The sequence below is a fragment of the Chelonia mydas genome, chromosome 1 (assembly GCF_015237465.2).
Source record: "Chelonia mydas isolate rCheMyd1 chromosome 1, rCheMyd1.pri.v2, whole genome shotgun sequence".
In the NCBI taxonomy this organism is placed as follows: Eukaryota; Metazoa; Chordata; order Testudines; family Cheloniidae; genus Chelonia; species Chelonia mydas.
Genome location: NC_057849.1, coordinates 314837606 through 314855943, shown reverse-complemented (window position 1 = coordinate 314855943; position 18338 = coordinate 314837606). Strand labels below are relative to the sequence as shown.

Genomic DNA, 18338 nt, shown 5'->3' with positions numbered 1-18338 from the left:
ATAGCATGAATCTAGCTCAGCAAAAACATGGAATTGTACTGGCTGTTAATCAGTGAATGAATGACCTCTCATGAGTGTTTACAGTACTTATTGGAGATGTTTTTGATAGGTTCCATCCTCTTTCTCCCACATCACCTGTCTGCTTTGTTCCCCTAGTTTCTCAGTGGAGCTGTGATGTGATGGAGGCATCCAGTGCCACACCAGAGAAGGAGGGCCTTATTCTGGGCCATGTAAAACCAGGGCTCAATCTAGCCTAAGGAGTACACTCAGCCCTCAGTGCTTAGTGTGGTTTTGCTATGAAAAGCTTCTGTAAAAATGGCATTGTAGGGCTCTGTGTTTATTGTGTCTTGCTAATTCCATATCAGATTAGGTCAGGTCACAAATAAAAGGATGATTTTGCAACTTCCAGCTCTGGAAAAAGCAGCCTTTTATATGGAGCTCTTTGAGACAAAACACGGGTGATTTCATCCTTACCATCACTTTCAGAGCAGACCTGCCCTGTAATGCACCTGAGTAATATTTACACAGTAATTACTCCATTATGGTAACAATTTTCAAAAGGCCCTATGTGCCTCAAGTGCTTCAGTTCCATTTTCAAAAGTGACATAGACACCTAACTGCCACTTTAGGTGCCTGTGTCCACAATTTAGATGATCAGAACCCATGTCCAGCTGCTGCCTAACCTGGTAGGAGCCTAAAATCCTCAGGCACCTTCGTTTCTGCCAGTGAAGTCCCCTGAGTTTCTGCTGGTGGACATGTGCAAAGCTGTCTGAGTCCTGACACCACTGAGCTGCTTCGCACCTGACTGATGCCTAAGCCCCAGTAGAAGTTCACAAAGGAGGCATTCCCCTGCCTGTCTTGCCTGTGAGGTCCAACCCAGTAAATGTGCTTTGAGAACACCCAAAACCACATCTACCAGATCAGGACCCACACAATATAATGGTTGTGATGGTTCCCTTATTTCTTAGAGCCAGGTGGTTGGAGCATTCACCCAGACTATGGAGACCCAGGTTCAAATCCCTAAAGCAAGGACTTGAACCCAGGTCTACCATCTTAGTGCCCTAACTATTGGGCTGTGGGGTAGTCTGGGTTGGGGCTTTCTCAATTTTTCCTTTTGAAGCTCTCCTACTTTGTATGACATACTTAAATATTTTTTTGGAGCTGAGATTTGAATCTGCCTCTCCCACAACCTAGCAGAGCACTTTAACCGCTGGGCTATAGAGTTGTTCTCTCATTCACTCTCGCTAGCTTAGGTGGGTCCCCACTCAGCTTGCTGGCTTCTGTGAATCCCATTCTCACATGTCTAATTTTCCCCAGGATTATATAGGGAGCCTGGGTACCTAACTCTCCCCATGCACTGTATAGGGACCCTAGACTCCAAATATGGAGCTGAGGGATTTCACTGGACCAAAAGGAAGGTGCTGCAGTACTGAGCCTAAGACCCCTTTGTGGATGTTGCCTTTAGTAGCTTAAATCTCACTGAAAGTCAGCAAGACTTAGGGCAAGTCTACACTATGGAGCTAGGTCGACCTAAGTTACGCAACTCCAGCTCCGTTAATTATGTAGCTGGAGTCGACGTATCTTAAGTCTATTTATTGTGGTGTCTAAATCGCGCAGGGTCGATGGGAGAAACTGTCCCATCAAGTTACCTTATGCTTCTCGTTCCAGTGGAGTACTGGAGTCGACAGGAGAGTGATCAGCGGTCGATTGAGCTCGTCTTCACTAGACCCACTAAATCAACCCTGTGGATCGAGTGCCACACATCGATCCCCTGGCAAGTGGAGAAAAGCCCTTAGGCTACCTTTTCGGGATGCCAGGAAACTTCAGACACTTTGGCACCTGTTCGTTCTGAGGTTGTTGAATTCTGAGTGGCAGTTCAAACACACATTCTTTCAAAAGACCATTTATTATGTTTGGTGTGGGGTTAGAACATAATAGAGCAAATGGGAACAGAATCTTGGAAGGAGCACACAGGGAAATAGGTAGGCCTGAGACCTTAGATGCAGAGCTATGTTTTGCTGAAGTCCTGTTGACGGCTCCTTTTGTGTACACATTGCTACTGTTTTATTCCACTTTGTTCTATGTAATAAAAGGAACTATGTGCATAATCTAGATAAAAATAAACTTGAATCTGTGTTCATTTATTTCTCACCCACCAAGGATTTAATCTGCTCCAGAAATTCAAACCTTTTTGACCCCCAAGCGCAGGACACCAGCAATAAATTTACTTTTGGTCAACTTTGAGAAACTATTTCTTTTAAGACTCAGTCTTTATTTTAAGACTCAGTGGGCCTGATTTGGCCTTTTCCCTATACTTTGGACACCCTTCACTAGACCAGTTAGCCAACGTCCAGTACATAGTTAATTGTGAGAGCGAGAGCTGTACTTTACACAGATGAATAATCGTGGGTTATGACACAGAAAAATACATTAAGTAGTGGAAACTTCAATCAACAAATGGATAACTTCATTTCAAAATGACAAAAGACTCAAAGGACATTTAATCGCAGTTATCTCTGTAATATTGTTCTTAAGAGCTTAGTTGGGAATATAATTTGAGATAGCAGTACATTTTCCCCAAACTCATAAACACGGGAGGCCCTCACACTACTAAAGGACCTCCCCCCAGCATAAGGGGAGGATCCACAAGTCCAGGATTCCAAATAAGTTTGGGGACAACTAATGAGATAACAGGAATGGGAGTGAGGTCACAGGGCTAAACGAAGGGAACCTGATGGGGACACTGAGCAGAGAACCCCGGACAGCGCCCACTGCTCCTCAAAGGCATCCAGGGAGCCAGCGGACGCCGCCCAGAGGAACTCTGCCTGGATGCGTGAACGGACCGAGGAACGGAAATAGGCCCCACAGTCGCAGGAAACCCCGTCAGCCAACCTCCTCTCCCTGGTTTTGTAGATGGCCATTTTGGCCAGGGCTAGGAGGAGGTTGACAAGGAGGTCCCACAACTTTGTGGGGCCACGGATAGGGAGTGCATAGATGAACAGGTGAGGGGAAAAGTGCAACCAAAACCATAATAAAATATCTAGGAGGAGCCGGAATAGGGTCTGCAACCTGGCGCACTCTAGGTACACGTGCACCAAGGTCTCCCTCTTGCCGCAAAAGGGGCAGGTGTCCGGGAGGGGAGTGAACCGCGCCAAGTACACGCCCGTGCTCATGCTTCCCCGAAGGAGCCGCCAGCTGATGTCCCTAGTGGGCCTCGGGACCAGGATGGAATATAGGCTGGCCCATCGGGGCTCCTCACCCTCCAGAGGCGGCAAGAGGTCCTGCCACTTCATGTCAGGGCGGGATGTGTGGGTGATGAAGTGAAGGGTATGGAGCACGAGCGTGTATAGATGTTTCCTTGGCACAGAATCATAGAATCATAGAATATCAGGGTTGGAAGGGACCCCAGAAGGTCATCTAGTCCAACCCCCTGCTCGAAGCAGGACCAATTCCCAGTTAAATCATCCCAGCCAGGGCTTTGTCAAGCCTGACCTTAAAAACCTCTAAGGAAGGAGATTCTACCACCTCCCTAGGTAACGCATTCCAGTGTTTCACCATCCTTTTAGTGAAAAAGTTTTTCCTAATATCCAATCTAAACCTCCCCCATTGCAACTTGAGACCATTACTCCTCGTTCTGTCATCTGCTACCATTGAGAACAGTCTAGAGCCATCCCCTTTGGAACCCCCTTTCAGGTAGTTGAAAGCAGCTATCAAATCCCCCCTCATTCTTCTCTTCTGCAGACTAAACAATCCCAGCTCCCTCAGCCTCTCCTCATAAGTCCTGTGCTCTAGACCCCTAATCATTTTTGTTGCCCTTCGCTGGACTCTCTCCAGTTTATCCACATCCTTCTTGTAGTGTGGGGCCCAAAACTGGACACAGTACTCCAGATGAGGCCTCACCAGTGTCGAATAGAGGGGAACGATCACGTCCCTCGATCTGCTCGCTATGCCCCTACTTATACATCCCAAAATGCCATTGGCCTTCTTGGCAACAAGGGCACACTGCTGACTCATATCCAGCTTCTCGTCCACTGTCACCCCTAGGTCCTTTTCCGCAGAACTGATGCCTAGCCATTCGGTCCCTAGTCTGTAGCGGTGCATTGGATTCTTCCATCCTAAGTGCAGGACCCTGCACTTATCCTTATTGAACCTCATCAGATTTCTTTTGGCCCAATCCTCCAATTTGTCTAGGTCCTTCTGTATCCTATCCCTCCCCTCCAGCGTATCTACCACTCCTCCCAGTTTAGTATGGGAGGAGTCTGGAAACACAGAAACACAGTCTGGAAACGAACCGGCTGCAAGTCGTGCAGCCAGCTCACAGTGAAGGGGTGGGGGTGAGGGGGCAGTTGGGTCCACGAGGCAGGGACCCCTGCAGAGACCCGTGCACTCCTGGCCAAAAGAACTCCAGAATTGCCATCCAGAGGTTGGCCAAGAAGCCCGGGGCCAGGACTGGGGTGTTGAGCCAGTACCAGAGCATGGACAGGACTAATCGATTGAGTACCAGTGCCCTCCCTCGAAGGGAGAGGCACCAGAGTAGTACTGTCCATTTCCAGAGCCACTCTGTCACCCTGCCCTCTAAACCGTGCCAGTTTTCCGGCAGAGATGGATGCGTGGCAGAAAGGTGAATGCCCAGATAGAGCAGCGGACCCGGGCTCTATCGGATGGCCAGAAGCGCGGGGGGGAGGGAGCTCACCCGCCACCCGTCCCAGACCACCAGGCCAGAGCTCTTGACCCAGTTGACCCGGGTGGAGGAGGCTGCCGAGTAGACTGCCTGGCAAACCTTCACCCACACCAAGTCGCCCGGATCCTGGACCACGAGGAGCACGTTGGCGGCATACACCGATAGGACCAGCCGCAGTTCCGGCTTTCGCAGCACCAACCCCGTCAACCTCTGACGGAGGGGACAGAGGAAGGGCTCAATCGCCAGAGCGTACAGCTGGCCCAAGAAGGGACACCCCTGCCGTACTCCCCACCCGAAGCTGACCGGCTCAGTCAAGGTCCTGTTGAGCCTGACCAGACACTCTGCGGAGGCGTACAGCACCTTGAGAAAGCCCACAAACTGGGGTCGGAAGCCTAAGACTCGCAGAGTGCCCAGGAGATACCGGTGGTCCACCTTGTCGAATGCCTTCTCCTGATCCAGGGACAGGAGGGCGAACGACAGACTATCCCTACACCCAAGCTCCAAGAGATCCTGGACCAGGATCCATGTAGTCCATGCTGAGGTACAGCAGAGTAGTCCTATTGGGATCCAGGAAGTGGGTGGGCTAAAGCTCGCCCACTGCTAAAGGATCTCCCCCCAGCCTAAGGGGAAGATCCACAGGACCTGGAGGCCAACTAATCACGGGGGACAACTAATGAAGAACAGGGACGGGAGTGCGGTCAAAGGGTCAAAAGAAGGGAACCGGACGGGGACACCGAGCAGAGGACCCCGGACAGCGCCCACCGCTCCTCAAAGGCATCAAGGGAGTCGGTGGACGTCGCCCAGAGGAATTCTGCCCGGAGGCGTGAACGGACGGAGGATCGGAAATAGGCCCCGCAGTCGCAGGAGACTTACAGCAGAGTAGTAGAAGGCAGATATACTGGCCACTGGATAAGCAGTTTTCTGTTCCCTGACTGACCAGAGCAGGAGCTGCTCCAGGCTAGGGTGAACACATGACTCCAGTTAGCCTGCAAAGAGTCAGTTGAAGCCGTTAGGCTAATGAGAACACCTGACTCCAATCAACCTGCAAAGCGTCAGGTGAGGCTGTTAAGCTAACGTGAACACCTGACTCTAATTAAGGCCCCTCTGATACTATAAAAGGCTCGCTCCAGTCAGGCCAAAGAGAGCCAGGGAGCCAGAGGAGAGGAAGTGTGGCTGAAGGGCGGGGTAATGAAGACACCCTTAAGCCACTGGAAAGATAGCCCTAAGGTAAGGGTGAAGAAGGCAATAAGAGAGAGAAGCGGGAGAGCTATGGGGAAGTAGCCCAGGGAAAGGTAGCAACTCTGGTGGTGAAAGGTCGGCTGCCAACAGCTGCTGCCATTGGGGTCCCTGTGCCGGAACCGGGAGTAGAGGGCGGGCCCGGGTTCCTCCCAACTTGCCACTACAGAAACACCTCCTGGGAGGGGAAGACAGGCCCCTGTCAGGTCAGGAGGCTGAACTGTTCTAGAATAACCCCACAGGAAAAACAGAGACTGTGGGAGTTCTCTCACCAACCTTCTTGCTGGCTTATGATGAAAAGGGTTCAGTAGACTGTAACCCTGGCTCTAGAGAGAAAAGGGCTATGTGGAGGTTTGCAGTGAGCCTCTGAGGCTCGCATAAACTGCCTGGAAGCATGAGACAAGGTTGGAGCTCTGCCACTATATATATATATATATATATATATATATACATATATATATATAAAAATTCCGGATGAGGATTTGCTAACAAGGAGATGTCTGGGAAATAAGCCAGCTTCAGTGGTTTCAGGAGAATTTTCACAATTACAGAGTGGCATAGGAATATACTTATATTTAAATACACAAATGTCTCAAATTATCACAGCAAATGGCAATTGACAGCTTATGATGCATCTTGGCACTGATTTCAGATCAAACCACATACCAGGCTTTAAATCAAAATATATTGATCTTCTTGTTGACATGAATATCAATCTCAAGCTTCAGCTTCTGGATTATGTTTACTTATGATCCATAAAGGAGCCATCTTAATTTTTTCACATTTAAATGTTGTTTGTGCTGCTTTTGGCCTGCTAGACAACAGTATATCCCATATGTGAATATGACATTGCCATCGCTAGGAATGTTACGATCATTTTCAGGATACTGTCTTTCTGAATTTGGATAGCAAACTGCTTGGCTGCAGTCTGTGTTTTTGGCCATAGACACCTGGCCCATCCTAGAGAAAGATGACCTCTGGCAAAATATTGGGATTATTGTTTCCCATCTGGAGGAAGCCCAGGAAGTTCCAGATGTCAGAGTTCTGGCTTATCAAAGTGCCAGTTTTTGAACGAAGGTTCCCAGGATCAGAATGGGTTTTATTGGTGGAATATCTACCTCACGTTGCCATTTAGGAGAGGGACAGTTTAATATTATTTTGGCAAAAGCTCACCTTAAAATGGAGATATCATTTTGGAAACATTTGGCGTTAACCATTGATGTGACTGTTCTGCTTTTTGGCATTTGTGTATGAACGATGAAGAATGCAGTCACTTTGTAGGGTGTTATATATTGTCTCCCTATGGCTCAGTTTCACCAGCCATAAAATGGCACTAACGATGCTTAACTCCCTTTGTAAAGCTTCTTGAGCTATTCTGATGAAAAACACTATATAAGAGCTATGTAATATTGTTATACTTGCATAGTAGTTAGGTAAGTGGACATACTGTAATAATATGAAAAACACTTTGGGTCAGATCGTGTCTGGCCCTGGCAGTTGCACAAGGTAGGAGAGAAGGTACAAGGAGCCTTCCAAACTGTCTATGTAGAAGACACAATAAGCAGTATGTGTAATGACTGCTTGAGGGCAGCACCAACATCAGCCCTATCATCTCCACAAGGTGAGCAGAGCGGGCCCCGCATGTGGAGGGGAGAATTCATGCTGGATGCTGTAAATAAGTAAGTTTAACATGGACCTCAAGCGCAAATGCCTTGAGGAGCTTCTACTCAGTCTGCAGCAGTCTTTCCCTCAGCTTCACAGTAGGGCTGTGCCTTAAGGTACAATCTAGCCTCTCGAATCATTTACTGTACACAGAGTGGTGCTTGTAAGAATCCTGAGATCGCACCCAAGTTGTCTTCCACTCTCAAGACTCTTGCATCATTTCTCCCTTTTTTCACATCTCTCCTCTACTTGAATGAGGCTCCTTTCTGTACCTTTCACACTAATCAGCTAGACGCGTCAGTGGTAAGCAACACCAGACACTCCCTCCCCATCAGCCCTGATATCATCCACAGTAATCCCAGCGTGTGCCAGTCTTTTGGACTGAGAGCCTGGGAATGAGAATCAAATACAGATCTGAGGCCCCAGGCATCTGAGCATGTGTTTTCTCACAAGGCAAAAATGTAGCACTGAAGGGTGATTGTAATGGTGAGATGTTGAGTTTTCACCAATCATGTCATCTGGGCTATTATAAAATCTTCAGGACCTATCTCTTTATTTGGCTGCATTCTCTTGTAATTGCTAAGACACAGTGCTAGCTATCTCTCCCTTCTACTTTAAGATCCTCCTACAATTTTTCTTATAGTCCCAAGAAGTCCAAGGAATCAATATATTTGAAATTGCCACTAAAGTCTTTCAAATCCCTTGTATTTTTCCTTTAATTTGATAAGAACAGTGGCGGAGGGGTGCAGTACTAAAGCTCCCATTAAAAAGAAAATTTTAAATTCTAAAGAAGAGAACAAGTTTCATGTTAAATGGGTTCTTGGGGTTGAGTGTTTGCATTTGATTAGGAACTCAGAAATAGCACTGTGATAAATAGCAGAGAGTGTACCACACCAGATTTGACTAATGAGATTGTCACTACAATATCCTGGTTCCTGTCTTCACCTGAAGCTCATTTGCTTCTGAGGTTCATTACATTTCATCTGTGTAGCTGTGTCATAAGCTGTGTCGTAAGGTCAGTTCCATACCTACCATTAGGACAAGTAAAGTGCAGCGTATAGTACTCTGATTTAACACCAATATATTTTTGAATACCTCAGTAATTTTTACTTTATTCTCCACTTTTTACTGGTTTTTTCAGTTTCTTAATATGAAAACCAGTTGTTTCTAAGAATCAAACTGGCAGTACCTACTATAACACAAATGTAATGAAACTGTTTGTTGTGTGATGCCTACTTGTGATCAGGGCTTATTGACTCCTGGGATTTTATTGTCACAGAAATAGCAGTGGAATTTCCTCCTTGATGAGGGACCCACAGAAACTGTTACCTGTTCTGTTAGGTAGTCACACCTGGCTGAACCGTGGTAGTGTGCTGTATTGGTCAGAAGAACAGGAGGGCACCAGTCACAAAAACTGTTTCTCATTCCTTTCTCACTGTGGCTTATTCCTGAGATAATGTTCAGCCAGAGGATGATGCTTTTCACAATGATGCATATGGAGTGACAGTGGGAATTAGTATGCAACTGATGGTAGCATGGGACTTGCTGTGTCCCACTGAGGAGAGGTGCACCTACTTGGACTTCTCCTCCAAAAAAAAGCCTGAGGAAAAAAAAGCCTGAGAAAGGTTATCAAAGAAACTGTTTTATGAGGAGCCGGAGGAGTCCCTTGGAAGATATGCTGGGGAGAGGGAGGGAGTGTGGATTCCCACACTTTGCAGAGAGAGAATTGCCTTGAGAGGGGGAAGGCAAGACTCTCATCCCATTTCAACTATGATACAGATGGAACTAGACAAAAGAGATGTGACTCTTCAAACACCAAATAGTTCTGTGTGTAGGGGGATGGAGGTCACTTCTCTTTCCCCCTGCCCTCCAAAGTTGTACTGTGTTTGCTTTCTTACAGTCTTCTCCCTCATATGTGTAGTGTTCATGTAAAATTTGTTATAAATTATAGAGTTAACATTTCCTTGCAGTTTGCCAGTTTGTTTTATTTATTTATTTTTTACTGTTTTTCTATTTGTTTCCATTCTGCTGCAGAAATCTGATCACCACAGAACTCCTTGCCAAAATTCCACAGAAACCAGGGGGTATTGGGGATCTTGCCAAAGAATTTAGATCCAATATGCTGCACAATACACAGGGCTCTGCCTCTGATAGACAGCGACACACTGGTTGGTTTTTGAACTACTGTACTGTATGCGTCCCAAATTTGTGTTTAGGTTTAAATGTAATTAAAATGTTAAACAGAAGTTTCCATGGACTGTAATCCTTCCATGTGTCTGCTTTGCTGTTGGGAGACTAAAAATGTTTTCACTGGCTAATTTTGGGGATGAATGTATAATTTCTCCTCCTATGCTCAGCCCTGCATGTCTTGTCCCCATCCCCTTCCATTCTTTTCATTCAGACCCAAGTCAGAACTCTATGACATGACTATATATAGATATTGCAAAAGAGGAATCATCTATGTGATTATAGGAATATAACACAAAGAATGCATAAGGGCCAAATACTCCCTGTAGATACACATGTGTATGCCATTGTATTGAACAGGAGCTGAACATACATGTCTCAGGGCAGAATTTGGCCCTCTGTGTTTACGTATTCTTTAGTTTAGAGAAACCTAATATTTCTAGAGATAGATATTGGTTTCTTTGCTATGTCCCTCACTATCCCATATAATATGATGATTCTTTGTAGATGACAGTTATTATTCCAATGCAAATTAGGGGAGGTGAACTTTTTTCAAAAAAGCATGGGATTAGATGTCACTGTATTCAAATAATTCCATTATTGAGGGGATGGGGTCTCGATGTGCACACAACTGGTGTACTTGCCCAAAGTTCCAAAGCCTCTGGAACCAGGATCTAAACATTATTAAAATGTTAACTGGAAGATCCCTTTGTTAGACTGGAGAGTTTTGTGATTGGGCTGCTATCCAGAAAAAAGTTCTCCTAAATGGAACCAAGGGTTAGCTGCTGAACTAATTTGTGCTGACACTGAGCTGTTCTGGAAATCTGCGCTGGAGATTGGCCCATCAAACAAAGGACACTGCTGCTTTAGCAGACTTTCCTGCCAGTCTCTGCATTAAGTGTGAGGATTATGATCAGCAGCAAGCAATCTTCTAGGATGGTAAGAGAGTGTTTCCTCTCATGTGCACATTTGTATCTGTTCACATCTTCATGAACTTCATTCAAGGCCACTATCTGGCTTTTCTGTGTATGCTTTGGGTGGCTGTATATTCCCACTTCATGTGAGTGCAGAGCATGCTCTTTCTCTTGCCTTCAATCAGAGCTATAAAAATTAATTAATAGAAGAAATATTTTGCATTCCTCTTTATCTAATATGTATGCATTCTTCTTCCCCTGTCCCCATAACCTCTCAGACTCCATCCTCAAAGCATAGGCAAAAATTCTGCACATTGAATTATGAATGCCAGTGATTCTTTCTTATATCTGGCATGCTAGTAGATTGCTGATTTCAAGTCACCTACTGTACCACACTGTATCTTTGGAATGAGGCCAAACAAGACTTTTTTTTTCTTAAAGGAATTGCCACGTGGAATACATAAAGCAGACATAATATCTCACTGGCAAGCACTGATCATTCAATTTCTTCCCTGGCAGGAAAGCATCCTATCTAAAGCTCACGTATTACGAGGCTGAATTCTCTCTTTTAATGGGTGAAATAGCCTAAATATCCCGCCTAATAGAACACTACTGTTTTTCTGATGTATTATTCATTAAAGTTTAACTGTTTTCACAATCAATCTCAGGACATTGCTTTTCCCATTTTTTTTTTACTGCAAGTGTGAGCCCAACCTTGCTCCAGACCAGCTGCTTGTCAATCAGATGTCAGTCTGTGAATGCCCCTGCACAATTCTCCTCTAATTAGAGAAGGAAAAGTAGCTGTTTAAGACTGTCTGAGTTCAGTTGATGCCAGATCTGTGTATGTGTTTTCTTGAGCAGCTCAGTTTACTTTATAATACCTGCGATTGTTTTTAAACCTTACAATTAAATCTCATCTCACCCTCCATGCAGTGCTTTCTTTGATAATGATGCAGTGTTGCAGCAATGGAAGCTTTACTTTATCGCCATAAAAGACTGTTATCTTTAATAAATACTTCACTGTTAACACACTATTCCTCCAAGATGTTTTTTTGGGGGGGGAGAAGATGTGATATAGTTACAGGTTAAATCTGAGGTAGATCTTGTCAGAGATAAGCAACAGTCCTTACAATATATAGATCTGGATATTTAGATGTCTGTGTATAGATAGATAGATAATAAACTATACTAAAAGTAACTCTTAGACACATTGTTAACTTGATCTTGCCTCCTCAAAAAAAAAGTAATCACAATAATTATAATCACTGATTATTTTTTTACTACCCAGGGGAAAGCTTCTGGCTACTCTTATGTTTTCAGTCACATTAATATCAGAATTGCTTGTATCTGAGCAGTAAGAAAAGCAGAGAAGTGGTCGTTTTTCATACTTCAAATCACATACCAGTGACATATCTTCCTTATTTTCACTTTCAGCTTCATGCCTAATACAGTTGTGAAGACCAAGAGGAAATAGATACAGTCCAGTTACTTACTCTAGGCTTTTAGGGAGAGGTTACTTTTAATGTGTTTGATTCTTACCCAGATCGTTAGAGTGGCCTCTAGGAGAAACGTAGCTACACCATTTCCCATTGCTGCTCCATTTTAGATTATAAGTGATTTTTATTTATCCCAGCTATTTGATGCTGATGTCTCAATGTGGCACATTGATAAGTGCCAATTTACCCGCTCTGGTACCTAAATTTCACCCTTCTATCTGTTGATGCTCCTAATCTTAGTGATCTTCTCTAGGTTTCAGATAAGACAAAAATAATTTGTATCCCACAGGTTATCAGAGCCTTTCTAAAACAGAGTTGTTTTGCACCCAAGAGGCTGATTTAGACTCTAAACCTTTAGGTCCTTTCTGAGATGTCTGTGTCTTTTCAGCCTGATTTCCTAATGAAAGACACTCATTACCAAGGTGCTTTTTTTAGCAAACCAGTAAAATGCAGAATGTGTTTTATCAGGTACCTGCTAAAAAGCCCTTTGCTTTTTAGGGTAACTTGATAAATTCCTTACAAAGTAGAGCTGTGGGTGAGAATATAGTTTACAATAATACAAGAACTTGTGCCGATTTTCCTGGCAAGGAGCTCAACATGCTTTACAATGCAACATCCCTATTAGGTAGGTAAGTAGTAGTGTCTCTGTTTTACATATGGAGAATCAGAGGCACAGAGAGATTAAGTGACTTGATCAGTGACTTGCAGGAAATCGGTGGCAAAGCCAGGGGTCCAAAACAAAGGTCTCTCAGTTCCATTTCTGTGTCTTAATCACAAGACAATTTTCCCACTCAAAACAACTTCCACTTGGTTAGCCACTCTATGGAGCAAATATTATAGGGAATTACATTGTGACTGTTTCAGGCAGAACCACCAAGGAAGCAGTATTTGGATTGCAAAAACTACAATACTCACCTGCGGAAGTGAAAAAACAGATTCACAGAGCCAGAAGAGTACCCAGAAGTCAGCTACTACAGGACAGGCCCAACAAAGAAAATAACAGAACGCCACTAGCTGTCACCTTCAGCCCCCAACTAAAACCTCTCCAGCGCATCATCAAAGATCTACAACCTATCCTGAAAAATGATCCCTCACTCTCACAGATCTTGGGAGACAGACCAGTCCTCGCTTATGGACAGACCCCCAACCTGAAGCAAATACTCTCCAGCAGCCCCACACCACACAACAAAAACACTAACCCAGGAACCTATCCTTGCAACAAAGCCCAATGCCAACTCTGTCCACATATTTATTCAAGTGACACCTTCATAGGACATAATCACATTAGCCACACCATCAGATGTGCTCGTTCACCTGCACATCTACCAATGTGATATAGAATCATAGAATATCAGGGTTGGAAGGGACCTCAGGAGGTCATCTAGTCCAACCCCCTGCTCAAAGCAGGACCGATCCCCAATTAAATCATCCCAGCCAGGGCTTTGTCAAGCCTGACCTTAAAAACTTCTAAAGAAGGAGATTCCACCACCTCCCTAGGTAACGCATTCCAGTGTTTCACCACCCTCCTAGTGAAAAAGTTTTTCCTAATATCCAACCTAAATCTCCCCCACTGCAACTTGAGACCATTACTCCTTGTTCTGTCATCAGCTACCACTGAGAACAGTCTAGATCCATCCTCTTTGGAACCCCCTTTCAGGTAGCTGAAAGCAGCTATCAAATCCCCCCTCATTCTTCTCTTCTGCAGACTAAACAATCCCAGTTCCCTCAGCCTCTCCTCGTAAGTCATGTGTTCCAGTCCCCTAATCATTTTTGTTGCCCTCCGCTGGACTCTTTCCAATTTTTCCACATCCTTCTTGTAGTGTGGGGCCCAAAACTGGACACAGTACTCTAGATGAGGCCTCGCCAGTGTCAAATAGAGGGGAACGATCACGTCCCTCTATCTGCTGGCAATGCCCCTACTTATACAGCCCAAAATGCCATTGGCCTTCTTGGCAACAAGGGCACACTGTTGACTCATATCCAGCTTCTCGTCCACTGTAACCCCTAGGTCCTTTTCTGCAGAACTGCTGCCGAGCCATTCGGTCCCTAGTCTGTAGCGGTGCATTGGATTCTTCCGTTCTAAGTGCAGGACTCTGCACTTGTCCTTGTTGAACCTCATCAGATTTCTTTTGGCCCAATCCTCCAATTTGACTAGGTCCCTCTGTATCCTATCCCTACCCTCCAGCGTATCTAACTCTCCTCCCAGTTTAGTGTCATCTGCAAACTTGCTGAGGGTACAATCCACACCATCCTCCAGATCATTTATGAAGATATTGAACAAAACTGGCCCCAGGACCGACCCTTGGGGCACTCCACTTGATATCGGCTGCCAACTAGACATATATGCCATCATGTGCCAGCAATGCCCCTATGCCATGTACATTGGCCAAACCGGACAGTCTCTACGCAAAAGAATAAATGGACACAAATCTGACATCAGGAATCATAACATTCAAAACCTGTAGGAGAACACTTCAGCCTCTCTGGCCACTCAGTAAAAGACTTAAGGTTGGCAATTTTGCAACAGAAAAGCTTCCAAAACAGATGCCAACGAGAAACTGCTGAGCTTGAATTAATATGCAAACTAGATACCATTAACTTGGGTTTAAATAGATACTGGGAGTGGCTTGGTCATTATACGTATTGAATCTATTTTTCCATGTTAAGTATCCTCAGACCTTCTTGTCAACTGTCTAAATGGGCCATCTTGATTATCACTACAAAAGTTTTTTTTCTCCTACTGATAATAGCTCATCTTAATTAATTAGCCTCTTACAGTTTGTATGGCAACTTCCACCTTCTCTGTATGTTTATATAGATATATATAAAATCTTCTTATTATATGTTCCATTCTATACATCCGATGAAGTGGGCTATAGCCCATGAAAGCTTATGCTCTAATAAATTTGTTAGTCTCTAAAGTGCCACAAGTCCTCCTGTTTTTTAATCCAGATTGTGTTCAGGCAAAGGTTTAGGGTTTGGATTTGATGTTTAATCGGGGCTATGATTCAAGTTCAGCTACATCTTGTGAGAAATTCTCATGAGATTTCAGCCACATTTTAGGTAACATTAATGTTATTAGCTATTCAGCACTCCAGAGTGAACTAGTGCTTTACAGGATAGAACAGATCGCTGACCTAAAGAACTTCCAATCTAAGCAGACCACACAGCGAGAGCTGGATGGTGGGTTTTAATTCAAACACTACCTCCTTTGAGTTGAAAAGGGTTCAGATTCAAGTTTCCAGTTTGGGTTTCTCTCCACTGCTGAGTATCATTATGTGATTAAACAAGAGGCTCTTTATGTACAAAATCAGTGAAATATTATTCTACTATTGAAGATAATTTTTCCATTTAAAGGGACATGATCAACTTGCAAATCACATAGTGCCTGAAAAGTCTATACCCAATATAGTTACAAGTGAAAATAAGATTACTGTAACTGAAGGAAGAAAGTAGGAGAATATTCCTAATTTTCCCCCCAGTCTACTCTCTGCATTTGACAGCACTACTTAGAAAGTTCCACTGAAATTGAAGAATGTACCAGTTCTCTATCCTTAAAATAGGGAAATTTATTCTAATCTTTCAGATGAGTGGAATTCTTTGGGTGCCTGCTGAATGTTCCCTATAGCTTAGTAAAAGACACTTTTACACATCAGCAGAGAAGCAGGAAACCTCTTATTAAAATGCCCTTTAAGGATTTTAAAAATAAATTCAGGTTGCACTGCTTAAAGGGTGTTGTCTTAGAACAGTGGTTCTTAACCTTTACTGCAGCCTGCACCCCTTTAGTTCTCAAAATATGTTCTCGCGCCCCTTTTCAAAAATCATTGAAGTAGGTCAGTTCTTTAAACCTAGATATATTTTTGTTTATATATTACAGTAATCATTAAAAAATGTATAATGTTAATAAATACATAGATTTGATCAAACAAAGTAGTTGTACTTACGTTTCTGTGCTTAATTTGTGTTTTCGATGATTTACCTTCTAAAAAAATCTGGCATGTCTCACACCCCCAGAAAGGGCATCTCACACCCCCAGGGGGTGCATGCCCCCCAGGTTAAGAACCACTGTCTTAGAAGCTAGAGTCATTATTTTAAATTAGTCAGTTTAAAAGAACTTCTCATGTTGATAATGTCTGTTTAAGTTGTTTTTTCTGAGGCAGGGTTTTTTTGTCATTGACCAGGAGGGCCAAAGAGTATGTTAGAGGGAAGCTGTTTGGGAATCTTTTTTATCAGAACCCTCATGACTCTGTACTGAGCCAGCCCTGTACCTCATGTACAGCCCCACAAATCCTTCCCCTGTTTTTTCCCCAATTAGACCTCACTTCTTCTCCTGAAATATTATTACAGCTTTTCACATCCACACCCACGAAGAACATTCAGTGAATAGTCTTAATAAGACCATCTATTAATGCTGCTTCATTATCTGGCTATCCTATGGAGTCATGTAGTGTGAAATATCACCTGCCTCTTTCCCCTTTTATCTATAGGAAATATGATATAGCATCACCATGACATGGCTAAGTCAGGAATATCAAAGTGTGTTCTAAATCTAGGGTTCCTGCACTAGCACTTGGTTGTGTCAGCTACGCCACCAATCAACTATGGGGCAGGTTCTAATAACCTTACACATGCTGCGGAGTTGGTTCTAGTAGCCTTGTTCACCTTATTCTGTGAGTAGTCCCACTGATTTCAAAGAGTAAGGTCCAATACAGCCTGAGTAAAGGTATCAGATTCTGACTCCCACAACATTTAAAGTTTTCATAAGAACAAATCCCCAAAAGGTGAAGAGAAATATAACCATAACTTTTATACAAAAGGAAGAAAAAAATATGACAGGGGAAGCAGGAGTGATGTTTAGGAAAAATATTGGGCACATCTATTATTTGAATTCTGGTAAAATTATTGATATGAGGACAATGGTTGTGGGGGGAAATATATGTCCTAAGAGCGATAGGAGCCACAGCCAATTGTTATTAGCACATTAGTTTCCTATTCCCACAGGCAAATCATTTTTCCTTTCTGTCGCTGATTTGAATGGGGGATGTAGAATAAGCAAACAATCCATGCTAAAGAAAAGTCTTCTTGGAAGAATACTAACAGATATAGATATCTCCAGATTTCTAACTTATTGAAAAGCAATATATATGTATAGAAAGCATGGCTGGGTATGGACTACATAATGTGTGAGGCTGATCTTTATAAACATTCATCCACAAACACATTCAATAGGTATGACCTACCCTATTACACTTTGAATACAGTGGGAGCGAAAAGCTGTTGAACTTTTTAAAATGGCCTGCCTGGTGGCTAGTTCAGTGACATATAATAAATATACATCTTTTCCAAATAAACCACTTCATGCTGGGTTGTTTTTTGTTGTTGTTGGTTTTTTTTGTTCTAATAGCTATAGTCACTTTAAAGTTAGATTAACTTGTCCTTTTGTGAACGTTGAAAAATCAATTTGCATAAATGAATAGCATGGGAGAAAGTGGAGGGAAGGAGCAATACTGAATAAATTGTCACACAGGGACTGTGGCAGTTCAGGTAAATGCAACAGGCTGGTATTGCTGCTAAGATCATCACAAGAAATTTACATTTTTATTCCTGTGAAGAGTGAGGTGCCTTACAGGGCAGTGTCAGGTTTTTCTTGGGAGTTTTAATGGTTTCCATCTCTGTTGTGGTATTATTCATGCGTGGTTATTCAGAGTCCTAGAACAGACAGCTGCAGCAGCAGAGGGCAAAGACATGCTATTTATCTGTCTTGCAGTCAATTGCTGCAAACCACTGGGACTGTTTCCGTTATGAATACATTTTCTGAGGCAGAGACTGGCCAGATACCTGTATTCATCTTTGTAAATTATCTTTTTATTAGGGGTTTTTTTCAGACTGTAGTCCAGGCAAGAAACAAAAGGAGCCAGTGCTTAGATACTACGGTGATGAGCGCTGTATAAAATCCTAAAATAGGTAGATGGAGCAAGACTGTTTTAAAAGGCAATTGAAAGTGTAAAACATGTGGGCAGGACAAGCCTTTTAGCTGTTACCTAACACAAACCCCTCAATGGCCACTTATAACTGTTTGGACTCTGGAGAAGGTCCAGAAAGTAGTGTTGGACAAATAGTAGACAGTTTAGACGTGGCATTGTGGAATGCAAAGACAACAGG

The 18338-nt window shown here is 43.6% G+C and overlaps 1 protein-coding gene across 6 annotated transcripts in view; it reads left to right on the top strand.

Moving 5' to 3' along the window:
- The window catches only part of TAFA5 (TAFA chemokine like family member 5), a 601401-nt gene that overhangs the window by 542138 nt on the left and 40925 nt on the right, over nt 1-18338 (top strand). For 2 of the 6 annotated variants that reach the window (XM_043550983.1, XM_043550988.1), the window contains exon 4: nt 9614-9747. The exons of the other annotated variants lie outside the window; for them this stretch is intronic. In XM_043550983.1, coding sequence (XP_043406918.1) covers nt 9614-9691 — 78 coding nt within the window. In that variant the 3' untranslated portion in view covers nt 9692-9747. The remainder of the gene's footprint in view (nt 1-9613; nt 9748-18338) is intronic. 6 annotated transcript variants of the gene reach the window in all.